This window comes from Contarinia nasturtii, unplaced genomic scaffold, assembly GCF_009176525.2.
Source record: "Contarinia nasturtii isolate CC-2019 unplaced genomic scaffold, AAFC_CNas_1.1 Cnas_scaffold_187, whole genome shotgun sequence".
Classification (NCBI taxonomy): domain Eukaryota; kingdom Metazoa; phylum Arthropoda; class Insecta; order Diptera; family Cecidomyiidae; genus Contarinia; species Contarinia nasturtii.
The window spans coordinates 9,733,602-9,750,343 of NW_022197544.1; the positions used below are offsets into that span (position 1 = coordinate 9,733,602).

The following is a 16,742-nucleotide window of genomic DNA, read 5'->3' on the forward strand; positions in this document are numbered from 1 at the left end:
AGCAATTGACTTCCCAAACAATCTACGTATAATTTTCAAGAAATACTTTTATAAACAACGCATGCCTTTAGTATAAACAAAATCGATGCATATCAAGCTTTAAAATCGTTTTCGATTTGTTTGTTTGTTTGTTTGTTTGTTCATGACATAACTCAATCATGGTTGTAGCTATCAACAAGTTGATCCATTCCATTGGCATTCATAAATTTTATTGAAAACTGTGCACATATAATTTCCGTTCTTTTTGACACGAAAATGAGCGTCAAAACGGGTTAAAAATGTACATTTTTCAACGTACATACTAAAAACGTTACATTTTTGCTTGCTGGTTATATATATATATATATAATTATTTTTTCTTACATATCGTCTCATAAAACTTAAAAGATATTTAAATTACAAAATTATTACTCAAAATATTTGACTACTTTGAAGAGAGATGTCGTTGTTCATTTGGACATAATAGTAAACGTTCCCGAGCAACGTTTTAGAACGCAAAATCATCCATTATTGACATATGTTGACGGTCGAAATCGGGGCCGGATTTGTGTGTAGTTTCAGTCAAATCCAACGTCACAATGGAATGAAAAATAGAGAGAAAAAACAATCCAATTGATATGAAATTTTTTGACTTGATTCCTAATCATCAATATGTTAAGCAAAAAACTCTACACATTTGGCATATTGTTGACATTCTGATTCTGACCACGATACAATGGTAAAGGCTGATTGTTGACAATGCGACTTGGTCTCCGAACATTTTGATGAATTGTCCGTTTGAACACCCCGCATTCACCTAACAAATGATATAACAAAAACAGATTATATCAATTTTTAACAATTAGTATCAATGAATTGCATACCTTCGTACAGGATCAGCTTCGCAACTGCAATATCACGATGCCAAACTGTTGTGAGCGATGGTTGTGCTCCAGCAGCTTCCTCGATTTCAACGTTTACAGCATTTGGTTACACAAATGTAAGCACAAAATGAAGATGTCTCCATAGAGATAATGAACAAACGAGGCCGAATATGAAATTGATCTTCATTTAATCGTGATCACAATAGGTTCATTTATATAACTCTATCAACTTTAATCAAATCCCATCACATCTTCCCTTCTTAATAGATAATATAAGAGAAAAGACATCATTTTCTCAATAACGCAATTTAATGTGAGAACCACGTAATAAAATATCTAGAAAAATCATAATGCGTTTTCATTGTGTGTGGCCATCCAGAGCTCTATGTAAGCAATGTCTGTGAACAAAATGTCGATATTTTAATCGTGCAGAGACAGATAGCTGCTGCAAGAAAAGGTGAATTACATTTGGAGAATTCAGGCGCATTACAGTTTGTATATCCATTTTGAAATTTGTTCGAAATTTATGGAATATTTGCACAAAAAAGAAGCCAATTTTCATGTATTTAAACGCCAAAGGGTAAAAAAAAAGACGAATCATGCCTAATCGACCGGTCCAAATTCGTGCATATCCTCATCTCCATATTGCATATTCAGACCTCGTAGTTTCAAGCTTTTCACTTGATACCTGCCGTTTGAAATTAACGATGCATCATACTGATCATCTAAACATATTATCATTTCAGAATACAACATAATATATTCAAAATATTATCGTCTAGAAAATAATTTCTTTTCAAATTCTTCAATTTTAATTAGAATAAGACCCAGCAAGAACCAGTTTAGTTATGTCTAACGACAAATTGGCCAGTTTTAATAGAAACGGAAATATAAAATTAAAAAAGAAAATCAAACGATAAATTCTATTGTTTATAACATATGACAGGTATTGAATCTGGCAAGACTAAACAAATGAAAAGTCAAAATTTGTCCCATTGTACGTTAACTATATTGAATCAAAGTATTTAAATATTAGTATGATGAGATTTTAAAATCGAGTTTTTTTTCCACTTGAAAAATTGCACCTCGAAATTGTACAATCAATGCATCAAATAATGAGACGAGAAGACGATTTGAATTTAAGAAACAATCATATTTAAATACCATGTCATCATGTCATTTATACTTAATTTTCAACAGCATGTGTTTCTGATAAAAAAAAATTTCATTATATCTACATAGCGAATATATAGCGATAAAAAATATACTAAATTGAAAAAAGTAAGTGGATAATAATGAAGATTTATAATGAAGAAAGATTTTATTCTGAAATGGTAAATACAAGTAGCCGACACACTCACAAACACACACACATACAAACGCACACACATGCATGGCAGAAAAACGGTGTGTGCTACATACAAAATATAAACATACGCACAACCTCCAATACATGACCGTGTTACACATGGATTGAAAGTCAGAATTCGCTTCAACTTCAGAGCGAATTATCAACTCAGTGTGTGAGAAGGAATGAACGTATATATACAATATCAATAGATGTATATTACAATATAAAAAAATAAGTGTTCGACTATAATCGACGACCGAAAACAAAAGCAAATGCAAAAATTTCAATTCAATCAATAAAATATGTGTGAGTGTTTAACCAACAGATTGTAAGAGTGATTACGAGCATGCCGATTCGTGTAAAATTCAATCGAAAAAACAATTTGGTGAAGACAACATCAAAACATTCGCACAACACAAAAGAATCTGAAAACAAATGAACTGAGTCAGTCTTGCTATTAATCATTTTGGGGCCCGTGCATATATTTGGTGTGTGTGTGCGCTGCATTGAACTAAAGTGTGTGCTGTTTTTTTTTATCTGTCTTTCCGATCGCGAAAAAAGCGTCTTTCATTTGTATCCCGTATAGAAAACATTTGTTAATTATAACAGTCATTGCCAGCTATAGAATAACAGCAAACGTACCCCAGTTCTCTGTCCAAAGTCATGTTGTGATTGGCAGCGTTAAGTTTTAAGAAGTGATTTTATTCAAGAAAAATATTGGTATTTATACAATTTAGAATAATAGAAAACAGTACATATAGTGGGATAGACTTTATCAACATATGGTCCATTAACATTTCTATTTCATATTTAGCTTCATTTTTACTGTTCTGTATATACGTGCAAATGAATATATTAACCTGTTCAAAACATCAACACAATATTAGTTCGATTCATATAGAAACTAATATTTCTTAACAATAATATTGTTCAGATTCATTGAGAATCAATATTTCTCAACAAGTCAGCATATTTAAATTCATTCAAAGAATTTAATTAGTTTTTGCTTCGGTTTTTTATTACAAAAACAAAATGATAACCTCAAATAGAAGATTCCAATTAATAGCGATGCTTGTCGTTTGTTTGATAATCGCTGTAAGTGCAGAAAAGAATGATGATAATGAAAAACCGGCATGGGCAAAGAAAAAAATCTCAGACTATTCAGATGTGGACATGGAACGATTGTTGGATCAATGGAACGTAAGTAGTAGAATGGCAATGAGAAAAGAGCGAGTGGATAAAACATGTATCGATTCTAGGAAGACGATGATGATGGTGATCCAGATGATGATGTGCCCGAACACTTGCGACCAACACCACAAATTGACTTATCCAGTATAGACACAAGTAATCCCGAGAATTTACTGAAAGAATTGAAAAAAGGCAGAACAGTCATGACATTTGTTGCTGTATCGGAAAATCCAAGCCGAATTGAGACAGAAGAAATCACCAAAGTATGGCAAACTAGCCTTTGGAATGCTAATATTCAAGCAGAAAAGTAAATACAACTGAAGAACGATTTTTTTTTTAAATTTGAGACTAATCCGAACTTTACTCGATTGTGACTCAGGTATATGATTGATGATAATCGAGCAATATTCATATTCAAAGATGGCAGTCAGGCATGGAAAGCCAAAGACTATCTCATTGGTCAAGAGCGATGCGAAAGCGTATCGGTGGAAAACAAAGTATATCCAGGAAAAGGAAGTCCAAACGGTGGAAAAGATGAACTTTAAAGAAATCATTTTATAATCGATTTATGGATAAATTTTCTGTTATTTTCAAATCAACCAAAAATGATAAATTGAAGCCGAAGCTTTTCTCAATGTATACTTCGTATGGTTTTAAAAATATAGTAAGACAAAAAATCAGAATCTTTTTTTTCCCCAGGGTTTTTTTTATTTCATTTTTTTCAACTGTGTATATAGTGCATTAGGTGAAAAAAAAAATTTTCTTTCAACTGTGCATATAATGCATATAGTGTGAGTGAATATTACATATATATTGTTGTCAAAAAAAATAAATCCAGAATTTGGATGACATTCCGACTTTAGATTGTTTTGTTTCAACACGAATCAACATGAATTTTTCACCTAATGAATAGAAGCAAAAAAAAAATATTGTTATAGTAATTTTACCAAAATGCACATTGTTTTTTGCTTCTACTCACGTTTATTTTTTATTTGCTGTGTTATTTCTCGTAAACAAATATATATTAAATATATTACAACCAATCCAATCGTTTCTGGGTGTAATTGGCGGTTCCTACGCGATTTTTCGATTTATTGCGCATGTTTTGCAGTTTGAGGAAAGGATGGAGGTGATAATGATTCGTAGATCATAAAAAAAAAATCGATGAATAAAAACAAATATCATATGTGTGAAAAAAAAACATGATTCTTTGCTTTTCATTTGATTGATTTAATCTTTTTCTCAGTGCTTGCTACGTGGTGCTTGTTTTTTTTATGATTCATTCTAATTTCTATGTATTTACCTTTAAAAAGATTGATTGAATATTTTTCTAGATGCTTGCTACGTGGTGCTTGTAAAATGCTTGCTACGTGCAAAAAAGACATCTTCTCTTGCTTGCATTTTTCTTCATATACCAAATGGATGATGGAAAGAGTGTGGTCGATTTTCCTTTATCATTTTTGATGAAACATGGATAATTCAATTTGATTTTGCGCACATGTATACACATACATACACACATACACATCGTGTACACGTTCGTTCGTTCGTTCATTCGTTATCACACACATATTTCGTTTTAGTTTTAAATATTTGTTGGACAAGTGCAGACATTATTATTTTTTTTTACATCATCATCATCATCATCGGTTTGACAAAGAGAGAATGAAAATGAAGAAATATAAATGTATATTTCATTCAACGATAGGTGAGATGGACAGCTACAATAGTACATGTAATTGCATGGGGAAAAAAAGAGGTGTGTGGAAATTCTCCTGACTGATTTTCCGCTTTCTCACACATGCGCATGATTGTGAAATTTTATCCACTTTTCCCCTCGCGAATCTCATGCGCATGCATGTGTTTTTTCCCCTCTGAAATTTTTGGCCCCTTTCCCCGCGAGAATTATATGCGCATGCGTGTGTTTTTTCCCCTCTGAAATTGTTGGCCCCTTTCCCCGCGAGAATTACATGCATTTTACTGTCCCCCCTCGCCTATGGTTGGACGAAATGTACATTTATATACTACTATAGTGCAGATTTCGCGAAGTGGGTGGCTGTAATGACAGACGTAAAATTATTTGTTAAGTGTATGTCTGGCTGCATGGTTCAATATAGTTTTCTGACATAAAGCAAAAAAAAAAGTTACTTGTTAGAGTGGCTCTTGGTCTAACACCATACATTCGATAAAGCGAAAATTTGGTTTCGAATTACACAATGCTGACGTTTCTCCTCTTCTAAATGTCTACACTTCTGTATTATTCTGATCCATGTTCATATTTTGCTTTGAAAAAATATCATTGACTGGATGTAAATAAAAAACATGCATATAATCAACTTTCCATTGACACGAAAATGACCACCAAAATAGGTCAGAGCATTACATTTTTCAACGCTAAAATAGATGAAAAACGTTACAAATTCAAGCTATTGGTGAAATCATTTCCCGAAATTATGAGTTATTTCGATCTAGGATGCTTTCTTTGACAAAATTAAACAAAACTCACTCTTCCAATAGTCATTTGAACGTCTGTATGACTTGAATACCAAAATTTTCATGAAAAAACCAAGACAAATGAACGTCGAGTCGAAATGTATCGGGTGATAACAAAATGTAATGTATCCACATGATCATTCATTCCCCGATCAAATTCAACATTCGCATTCGTTTCATGTCCAACTTATAAACAACTTATATGATGGCGGTAAGCATTCTGACTTTATTTGTACCATTATGTTTTCAACTCTCAATATAAAATGAGCATTTTTTGGGAGCACGAAATTGATACTCATTTGTTTTCAAACTATTATTTTTGAGCTGAAACTCTCTCAGTTACTCTAAAGAAGACATTTGTTTCGCGCCATATAAGGATATATCTTACTTGGCATGCATCACGTTTCTTTTTAATCGACAATGATTCCTTCTCCTCATCTACTGTTTCACTTTGATATTCTGAACTTGATATCAATGTAGACGGATCAAGGAATGAACGACTTGTGCCTTTATGTTATATCGTTTATCGTTACTTCATTAAGCTCGTGTGAGGTTTCGTTATAGTCTATAAGTTATAGACAATACGACACCCTGAATTCAAGGTGTCTTCTGGAATTTCCGACATAAAATTAGCATCCATTTCATCGACTATGATCGGATGTAAACGTTTTGGATCAACCATTTTGAGCAGATTGGCCAAAGTATATCTTCCAGCATGTGAAAAATGTGTAATGTATTTTTCAACACATATTTTACAATTAAAATACACTAACTCACATAAATTAAACCATCATACTTTTCCATGCATCTCTTCTTCTGTTCCTCATCGGTATTTGTACGAGCAATTAATCGAATTTTGATCATTTTTTCCGTCTCGTATAATCTTTGGATAGATATGGATGTCAATAGAAAAGGAGCTGTAAACCAAATAAACTTACGTTTTGTACTCTTCCAAACTATGTGCTTCATAGTTTTCAACATAAATCTTTGGCTGGAATTTAATCGGAATACATTAAAACTGTATTTAACTAAAATAAAAACGATCACATTTTTTTATTTACTTTGTATTTTTTTTCTCATTTTTTGTTCCTCAAAATATTTTATTTTCACTTTATTATTAATACATTCTTTCCGTGTGACTAATCTATCACACAGTAAGGCAATATGGTTATTATTTCATCATTATATGACCTAACATTCAAGGTCTCGTACCACTCTTTGAACCTATATCCATTTGATGATACTCCAGTAATATTCTCATCTGTCAAATCATTGAAGCTAGGCAACATTCCATTATTTTCCAATAATAGCGATGATTCAGTTTCGGTTTCCTCCTATTGAACGTTATAAAAATTAAGAGTTAAAGAAGTTAAAGGTCACCGCATATTTCGAATATTGATCAATATTTGAAAGATATTTGATAAAAGCACACTAACCTTTTTTCTATCTTGCAAACTCCCATCTTGACTTTCAGAATTTTTATCAGCTATATTCGTACTATTGCTTTGGCCATCGCCTTCTTTTTCGTCACATTGGAACAGTTGTTCTGGCAATGAATGGTGAAAGAATAAGTTGTCATTGTGGTTTTCCGCGAAACTAGCATTATTATGATTATTCCCATCATGCATGAGTCCTGGCGTAGAAGTTGGGAATTGCTCTACATCAGTTTTATTTGTTCTTATTTGTTCATCGAGATATGCTTTAGTGGACTTAAAATTTAAAATAGTCGATTTAAACATTATATTTTATATTTTTCAAAAAAAAAAAAATCAAATGTGAAATCAATGTTATACCAATTGTTGTTGCTCTTGAATCACTTTGACAACCGACACTTGCAATTGGTCATCGTTAAATCCAATGTTAGTATGTTCAACTGAATTTTCTTTTGTGTCATTAAGATCCATGCCCGATGTTGATTTTGGTAGTTTGGTTGCAATTGGAATAGGTAGGAAAGATGGCAACAATAATTTTTTCTGCTGAAAAATAAAATCAAGAAAATGAACGATTGGAATAAAATTATTTTTACTTTCATCTTTGTAACTACCTCTGGGCACGGTTTAGATTTTTTATTATTTGAATTCGACGATGATGTATCATCCCAGGACGAATTTGTCGAAGAATAAGTTGTCGATGAGGAATATGATCGATGTCGTTTGTGATTAACTTTTCCATGGATTGCTTCATGTGTTTTAAGTGTTTCCTCTGTAAGAGGAAATTCTAGCTTCGTTGGATCTATATATATATATATAATAAAAAAAAGAAAGAAATCGAATTCATGCAATGTACTTTTCATTTCAGAAAATTTCACGAAAAAAATTACCTCTTTTATCTACATGGTCTAGTTCAGGATGCACGAATTCCATACATTTTGAGTCATTACTATCAGATTTATCTGAATTTGTATCTAATTGAGAATACGAGCTTTCATTCAAGAGATTCGATGTTTTATCACCTTCAAAAAATACGGGCTTACAAAACATTGTTGGCAGCATTACATCATTTGCATTAACTCTGTCAGGTGTATCTTCACCTGTTTCATTATCTGTCATATTTTCATGTTCTTCATATTCTTCACCATCACAGATCATATTAGTTGCCTTCTTGTTTGCTTCGTGGTCACAGCTACTACTATTACTACTACTCCTACTACTACTATTACTCGAATGCGAATGCATAGAATCCGATGAAGACTGTTGCGAATCCTTCAGCTCTAAAATATTAAATACATACGATATAATTAAAATGAAAGAAATTCATTCGCGAAAATGGGACAACACATGGTATTTTTACATTATAGCTCTCATATAGAAACATAATAATAAAATATTGCTGCACTTAAGTGTGGTTCTTTGAACTGTCACTTTAATAGTTCAACAATACTTTTCTAATAATCACATTAATTTTAAAAAAATATAAAATTTAAGATTTGGTTTTTGGTAATAACATTCAAACATTTAATAAGAACACGACTTCATTTCAATCAAAAGTTAACTAAACTTATTCTAAAATTCGCTCAAGTAGTTAAAAAAAATCTTTACGGAACATTCAATAAACCTTAAAAGAAAAACTCACCCTTATCAAAATTTTCTAGCGTTATGAAATGATCGTTGCTATTTTTTTGTTCATAATTCTCAAAACATAAATCCTCTTCTAAAATGAAACAAAAAATGTATATGTCAGTTATTAGATTAAAAAAAAAAAAAACTATATTTATCAGCTTAAGTGCAAAAGGCTACTTCGTGAATATGAATGATGTGCGCAGAAAGAGTTTCAGTAATATATCCTTTGTATTTCGCGGGATTAAAAGACGATATCATATACTTCAAGAGCCAGCCCAAATAATAAAAATATATTTTTTTCATTAAGTAGAATGCTTCTGGGTAATCATTTCATATTATATCCATATCTCAAGTTTTGAATTCAACTCGAAATAATTTCATTGAAATTGGCTGTGAATACGCGTTTATTGGAATTTGCTTATGTAAAATCGCAATCTAACACAATTACTGTAGCACGGAAAATTGGTTATAGTGTAAGGGTTTATATTTAAATTCGTCGAACCTAGCATTGTTACTACAGAGAATTGAATTGGGACATGAGTTTACCATGGCAAAATATAACAAACGTGAATACAATAAAGAAATATATCCTAAGCTATAATAAGTTGGAATTTCAAATATCATACCGAGACTCTCATCATCGTCATAATTTTCCTCATCGTCTGATTGTTCGGAGAGGTCAGTTATATGGATATCTAATTCCGCTTCTATATTTTCGATTGATTGTCGCTCTTCAGATTTATCTCTATTATTTTGATATTCCTCCAAATTGCGTTCAATCGCCATGTCATAGGATTTACTGAAAAGTTTACATTTACATTAATATTAAATGAAACAAAAATGAAGAAGATGAACGTAAAGATGAATCCACTTTCAAACTTATTTACCTGTATTGACTTTCAAAATCCATGGAATCCATCGCATTTTCATCAGACTCCGGGAGTATTTGATTTGGACTCAGATCTATAACTTGGTGTAGGTTATCGGTATCGTCTATGCTCGCCCGTGCATTTTCATCGATTACAGGCGATGGTGATTTTACTGGTTCATTCTCGTTGTGCAATTCGATATCACTCTCTAAGATTTGTACAACAAAAAAAATGTTAGATAGCTACAGAAATGTTAGAAATAAAGTGTAACTTATACCTTCAATGGATTTGTTATTTTTGGGTTCGATCATCTCGACAAATGGATCGTTCGCAATGGAATACACATTATTATCTGTTTCAGATTTTAGCTCATTAGCGTTATTCATAACAATGTCATCAACATCCATTTCACATATATGTTCAATTGGCTCGCACTCAAAATCAGGTGGTAAATCTTCACATCCTTGGTCTAAATCCATCAAACCAATGTCTGTTGAATGTTTCCTATTGAATATTATAATAAAAATGATTTAATTAAAAAAATATCCTTTATTATTAATAATAAAGCTGCTTACCGCCCACTTTCGATATCGTTAATATCGTTGCTGCAATCATAAATGCGAAAATTTTGATTAATTTTCGCTTCAAATGAATCATCGGCAACGATATGCGGATTATTCTCATTTGTATGGACAATATTCTCAACATTTGTAGTAGAATCTTGTGATTCCATCTCGGTGGTAATCTCTTTTTTCACCATGATGTTGGCCAAAAAGATATGTGGCTCCACTTCATCTGATGGACCAAAGTTCAAACTGGTATGACTGAGATTTTTCGGCAATTGATCAATAGTTAAGTAATTGCACAGCGGAACTACACGCTCGTAAAGACCTATCGAAATCTCAGTAATACGTGGCTCCATTTCAAACTCTTCTTTATCATCTTCTCGTTCCAATGTTGTTTCTTTAGATGCTTGTCCATCTTGGTCGTGTATCGTTGTTTCCATTGTTGATTCGATGTTTTTCTGAGCTGTTTGTTCTTCATCGCCGCAAATAGTTTGCATTAGATTTACATCATCACAACCAATTTTTGTTTGTGGCTGCATAGAGTCTTCCTCTCCCTTGGCATCGTCCCAGTTCCCGTTTATGTTTGGTATATACGAGGTATGTAGATTTTTGATGTGATACTCCGTGATTGACTGTTTTGATGTGATATACAATTGTTTTGCATTACAATTCACATCTTCTTCAACACGGAAACGTGGTTGGGGTTCAATTGCGTTGAGATCAGCGTTCAGAGCCTTCGGTTCTTCTTGCATTGTTTTTGATGGAATTACATTAGTATTGGCAGCGGTGATATTTGAGTCTGAGTTGTGTACATTTGATTGCATTCCATCCACAATTGGATTACAATCATCTACTTTGCCCTGTTCATGTTGTTCGCTATCTGTCGGAAAATTGCTTTTCGCCGCACATTTAATTGGTATTACTTCACCATCTTGATTAATATTCTCGTTTAGAAACAATTCATCACAGCTTTTGTCATCAGAAATATCATTATTACTATCACTATTGCTACTTATTTTATTTAAATTTGTATTTAAATTTATATTATTATTGTGATTTAATTTAAATGTAATCGGGTCATCATCATCGTAATCCAAATCAAATATTGATTTCACAGTTGGTTTTTTAAACGGTGGATCCTGATCTATCGATTTTACATTCGGTGTATTGATGCTATTTGAGGTAGCCACTGTGCTATTGTATTCTGTAGGTGGAATTGATTTGGAGAATTCGCATCGATTATCATTCAATTCGTACGGTCGATTTTCGACCAGCGCTGCTTGAGGAAGTACATTGCAGTCAGTTAACATCTTTGGCACATTAATATTTTCTACACTATGATCCTTTGTGGTTGGGTTATCATTCATTTCAATTGAATTATCTTTGTCGGTGATCTCAATTAGTTTACATGTACAAACAATGCTATTATTATACGTTGATTTTTGCCATGCCCTCAGCGCGGCTCTATTCACTGGCGGTAATTTTGCATGTAACTCTTCAATTTCTTGGTCAACTATACTTTTTGCATTCCCAATTTCGATTGCTGCTTGATTTTCATATGAGCTTTGATTATCTGACATAGATCCGCCCACGGCCGCTGACTTCGACTTTTTGCTACTACTTCGTTCCGAGCTTGTGATTCGAGTATGTGAAGACAACATAGGTGACATTGGAGTTGTTATTTTCAACCTGAATAGAGCATTTCAAATTTCAAAAAACTTTTACATTTCCTGGCAAAAAAAAAACTAAAACGAATGTGTTTCATACCCCAAATTATATTTTCCATTTGTAAGACCATTTTCATCGACATCTTGGTGCGATTGTAACTGCGATTCAACCGCACTACCATCATCAGTCGATGTTGTTGCCTTTCGATTTTGTAATTCCGCCAATAATTCCTTGGTTGTTTTCACTTTTTTGGTCGTTCCACGAATTAATTCAATTTTATTTTTCAACGATGAAAATGATATTGAGTCATAGTATGGAGCACCAGCTTGCTGTGAATGTGATGAATTACTAGCACTACCTAAACGGCTATCAACTCCCTTTGAACCCTTTTTGCGGCCACGTTTTTTACCTGTTAGTTGTCCAATGTTTGATACTGATGTTCTTGGTATATCATTCTCTAATATATCATCCTAAATACAAATAGATTATAAGAGTTTTTAAAAAAATTCAAGTTTTTATGTCATTCGTTGATAATATAATTCATGTAAATGGCATGAGTATTTAATTTAATTTGCTTACCTGCACCAGACTGTCTCCATATGGACCTGCTTGTGACGATTCATTCTGATTCAGCAAGGATATGTGTTGTTTAGATGAATTTTCTTCATCGGTAGCAATACGGCTACCGCAATCAGTGCCTCTCATTGGCAGCGTAAAAATTCGTGACGGACTAGAGCTACGACTTTTGGCTGTCAATAACATTGGACTTTTTGAATGATATTTTGGACTATTGCTTGCTCCACTACTACTGTCGATATTAATGATATTGTCATCAGTTCTTTTAAATCTACCGCTGAATGTCAAATCATCCGATGATACTGTATTTGATGTAATTGTAGGCGTCCATAAAACACTTTTTGCCGCATGGTTTATGGATGTTGATGGTAACGATGTTCCGACATTAGTCAAAAAAGCATTGCTGTTTGTTGGCATATGTTGGTCCTTCATTGAATCACTAGTGTTTGCAAACAAACTGATTGAATTACTTGAAAGACTATCAGGCAGCTCAAGTACAGGTGGTCTACTTGTTACAGAGGTTTGTTCGGTTGTTGCTGGCGACGATAATTGTTTCTGTTTTTTGCCTTTTTTGTCTTTTTTGTGCTTTTTATGCTTTTTCTTGAGAACTTCATTAGTTAAACTTTCACTGCTCAGCTGACTAATATTTGGTACGATTCTATTTAGTAGAGAACGATATAGAAATGTAAACAAAAAGAAAAGAATCGAATTGAATTTATATAGATCAGTAGTACATACGTATCAGGTTCGATGATGTTTACAGATGACGAATTCGAATTATTGTCCATTGCAGTTGAGTTATCACCATAATCTGGATTACGTCCATTCGAGATGGACGATTGATTTGATTGAAAGTGTTTGTAATTTTGTACATCGTACACATGTACCGAATTTTCATCATGCGAACTCGATGAAAATTTCGGCATGGACGATGATTCTTTTAAATTTACTAAAGGACTGTGTGATCGATCGGTATGTTTACTTAATCTCAGCGAAGTGGCGGAGTTTTTAATCTTCGGTATTTTTGGTAAGGCAGATATGCTAATGTGGCTTTTTAAATTATCATTAGTGCTAAGCATTCTATATGGATCCGGCTCTTTATTTTTGCCACTAAAATTGGACGAAGTCAACTGTCCGCCAACATTCGTATTTAAATTCGATTTGATGTCGTGAAATTTGTTGGTATATCGCGTACAGTCTTCATTTTGGTCAGCTGCTATTGATGGATTTTTGGCGGGCAATAATGCATGATTTGAGCCAGTTTCATGGATTCGTCCATGTCTCCTGCTATCGCCAGTCGGGTATTTTGAATTATCGACAATAATATGTTCGCTGGTGTCATGAAACTGTGTCGACATTCGGTTTTGATTATAGAACTGTGGTTGCACTCCTCTGTCATCATGTTGTTGCGCTAATGCTGGAGAAACTGAATATTTTGATTTTTCTTTAGATATTTTCCATTCACAGTCACAATAATAATAATAATAATCATGTAGTACACATACCTCTGGGTATATTTGGTTTTTGTGAATGTGGAAGCTGCTGTTGCGTAGCTCCCCCTGATGATGCTGGTAAAACCATTTCACGCCATTTTTTAAGCAGATTTTTTGCGCGGCGGGCTAATGATTCATTCGCTGTTTTACGACGCAAATGGTTTATATGCTTTCCAAGTCGGGTGGTTTCCAGTTGTTCTTTTGTGATCTGTATGTTTTCCAGCTCTGTGATAACTTGTAATACCGTATCCATGTCGGCGACCTGAAAATAATATCATTTTTTTACCATCTTCAAGCGATAAGTCAAGTAGTATTCGTTGCCAGAACACTTAAAACACATTTAACCAAAAAATTGTGGTGCTCACTGCTCAAGATTCAATGTAATTTCCAAAAAAAAAAAAAAATTGTTCATCAGTTCAGTACTTACATTGTAATTTTGATCCAATGCGCTTTGTAGCCGTTGTAATATTTCGGCAATTTGAATACTCATTAAAAAATGAGTAGTAGTGATCTATGTGTCAGCACTTTAAAATTGAAATTTTCTCGCAGTTAATTTCTTATTTAATGTGACAACGATCCACTCTGGAATCGATTATCACGGACACAAAGGGACCAGTACTTAAAAATCATCCATTTACTTCGCATTCGTTGGCTTTTTCATTTGTCCCAAGTGTTAATGCAAACTCTCAGTGAATTCGATAAGAAAATTATTACTTTCTTTCTCTTTGTATCAATTAAATGATGTATTAACAAATTAAAAAAAACTGAAGTTCTGCAAAACAATAACACTAGTATACAGAATCACATTGACGTAGAGTTATTGGTGGAAGAAATTGACCTCATTCAACTGCAGATTATGTCTGTGGATCGGTTGTAGTATATGTCTGTAAACAATGTGAAGACAACATCAATATTGAATGAATAATGCATAATTGTCAAATAAGTCACAAAAATTGAACATCATTTGACAAGAAATGTGAATGTATGCTTTGTTTAAAAAAGTGAAATGACAAGGTGCGGCCAACCGATTATTATCGTACCGATACACATCACTCAATTATGTTGCGGAGCATTTTTCAGGAATATAATTTCTACGTGACCATTGAATTGTGTCCAGAATGTAAACATTTAACACTACTTTTAAGGATGAAAGTAGAAAACACCAAATATATATTCACCAAAGACATCTCATGAAAGGAATTTTGCATATATCTACGGTATTTACGTAGTTGAATTATGTATTGCGTATAACTAGACACATTAATGCCCTATAAACTATAGCAAAGTTTAATATCAACATATTCATTATGTATTTACTTCGCTTCGAAGAACAAATATGTCAAATAGAATGGTATTTTTATGAATCAAAATCCACAAAATTTGTTCAATGAAATGATAAATGTACGTTCATAGTTCTTGCACCAGCACATTTTCAACCAGTTGTCCACTAGTTTATGCGTGATGTTTATAGATTTGAATGAGTTTCAACTTTTCAAAAATCATCATTTGAAATAAGCAACGTTGTTGTTCTTGCACAATTTTCGGTGGCTTCCATTAATTTTCTCTTTTCTTTTCATTTTCAATCACCAAACCAAGTTTCGTAATTTTTTTTATCTTCATTCATTTCAATCTTACGCGATTTGAATAGTTTTCCATAAATATTTTAATATTTCCATTTTGCGGCAAATTGAAACAGAACAATTATTTTATTCTGTCTACTAAGCACTCATATTTCATATACATCCATTCACATTTATTGGGCAAATTATATATTTTTTCATATATATATAAAAAAGAAAACAGAAATATTATTGAAAGTAAGACAAGCAAAATGTCGTAGTATTTGTAGCATATTAATACATACAATTAACGATCAGCAACTGCAGAAACAACTCAATCTGTCTTCAAATACGTATGTAACCTTTTTGCTCGCTCACAAAAAAACTTTTCTCTTTGAGTACAGTATTCTCAACTAGGGAAAAATTGCTATCTGTTTTTGCATTCGTCCAAATATAACTATTCCAGTTAAATAATTTTGATAAAAAAAAATATTTTGAAGCGTACACCGTATTTATGAATTATTTGGAACCATTTAAATTGTTCAATGTGTGAAAAATTCGAAAAAAAAATTCGATTTGTGATTGACGTGCTAACGATACGCGTGTAAAACAACTTGTAGTTGTCGTGTAATGGCGGATGATGATAATGCCTGACGAACAACGGTGTGTATATTGAATGACTCGCTCGCATTGTCGAGACTCGAATTCTCTACTGTCCATGCAGATTCATTTCGTATTTTCGCTCTTAAACTAAATGTCAGCGTAAACTAAATATTATGCATCTCGCTCTACGTATATACGGTTGTCTCGTTCGTGAACTCATAATAAAGAGACCAAATGATGTGTGTAGTGTGTCTATGAATATTTTGATGGTAGTACAAATGGTATATGTACACAAATGTTTCCATGTGTGGTGGTATTTTACGAACGGAGAAGCGAATAGTATGCGGCGAACGATTACCTGATGAATGATGAAATGTCGAATTTGAAAAATGAATTCGCTGTTACCAGCAGAGGGCAACAAAATCGAATAATTTTAAAGCGAATTTAGACC

General features: G+C 32.9%; 2 protein-coding genes and 1 long non-coding RNA gene across 6 annotated transcripts; 1 reads left to right on the plus strand and 2 right to left on the minus strand.

Annotated features, from left to right (window-relative positions):
- Positions 1-2,375: 2,375 nt before the first annotated feature.
- LOC116352619 (LDLR chaperone boca-like) lies at positions 2,376-4,093 on the plus strand. 2 transcript variants are annotated; one of them, XM_031785346.1, is made up of 4 exons: positions 2,376-2,934; positions 3,029-3,414; positions 3,474-3,712; positions 3,785-4,093. In XM_031785346.1, exons 2-4 carry the CDS (start codon positions 3,247-3,249, stop codon positions 3,948-3,950), a joined length of 573 nt encoding a protein of 190 aa, XP_031641206.1. In that variant the 5' UTR covers positions 2,376-2,934; positions 3,029-3,246; the 3' UTR covers positions 3,951-4,093. The 2 variants fall into 2 exon arrangements, with proteins under 2 accessions (XP_031641206.1, XP_031641205.1); XM_031785345.1 differs by having other exon boundaries at positions 2,376-3,414.
- Positions 4,094-4,104: 11 nt separating this feature from the next.
- LOC116352621 lies at positions 4,105-4,952 on the minus strand. Its single transcript, XR_004202304.1, has 3 exons — positions 4,709-4,952; positions 4,385-4,479; positions 4,105-4,307 (listed from the first exon to the last, which is right to left on the minus strand). It is a non-coding gene; the product is annotated as an uncharacterized LOC116352621 (long non-coding RNA).
- Positions 4,953-6,977: 2,025 nt separating this feature from the next.
- Positions 6,978-16,392, minus strand: LOC116352138 (putative uncharacterized protein DDB_G0282133). Of its 3 annotated transcripts, XM_031784473.1 has the most exons (17): positions 15,994-16,392; positions 14,557-15,013; positions 14,142-14,391; positions 13,375-14,062; positions 12,640-13,294; positions 12,160-12,530; positions 10,402-12,081; positions 10,104-10,330; positions 9,845-10,034; positions 9,584-9,756; positions 8,971-9,048; positions 8,372-8,608; positions 8,219-8,302; positions 7,943-8,130; positions 7,692-7,874; positions 7,335-7,607; positions 6,978-7,232 (listed from the first exon to the last, which is right to left on the minus strand). In XM_031784473.1, exons 2-17 carry the CDS (start codon positions 14,617-14,619, stop codon positions 7,038-7,040), a joined length of 5,535 nt encoding a protein of 1,844 aa, XP_031640333.1. In that variant the 5' UTR covers positions 14,620-15,013; positions 15,994-16,392; the 3' UTR covers positions 6,978-7,037. The 3 variants fall into 3 exon arrangements, with proteins under 3 accessions (XP_031640333.1, XP_031640332.1, XP_031640330.1); XM_031784472.1 differs by having other exon boundaries at positions 7,692-7,871; positions 8,219-8,608; XM_031784470.1 differs by having other exon boundaries at positions 8,219-8,608.
- Between the last annotated feature and the right edge of the window lie 350 nt (positions 16,393-16,742).

Bases quoted from the DNA above. Each gene is read 5' to 3' on its own strand.
- LOC116352619 (XM_031785345.1), top strand. From the start codon at position 3,247: ATGATAACCTCAAATAGAAGATTCCAATTAATAGCGATGCTTGTCGTT. The intron at 3,415-3,473 runs GTAAGTAGTAGA...TATCGATTCTAG, and splicing joins GATTGTTGGATCAATGGAAC to GAAGACGATGATGATGGTGA. The intron at 3,713-3,784 runs GTAAATACAACT...ATTGTGACTCAG, and splicing joins GCTAATATTCAAGCAGAAAA to GTATATGATTGATGATAATC.
- LOC116352138 (XM_031784470.1), bottom strand. From the start codon at position 14,619: ATGAGTATTCAAATTGCCGAAATATTACAACGGCTACAAAGCGCATTG. The intron at 10,035-10,103 runs GTATAAGTTACA...TACAAATCTTAG, and splicing joins AAATAACAAATCCATTGAAG to AGAGTGATATCGAATTGCAC. The intron at 7,875-7,942 runs GTAGTTACAAAG...TTTATTTTTCAG, and splicing joins AATCTAAACCGTGCCCAGAG to CAGAAAAAATTATTGTTGCC.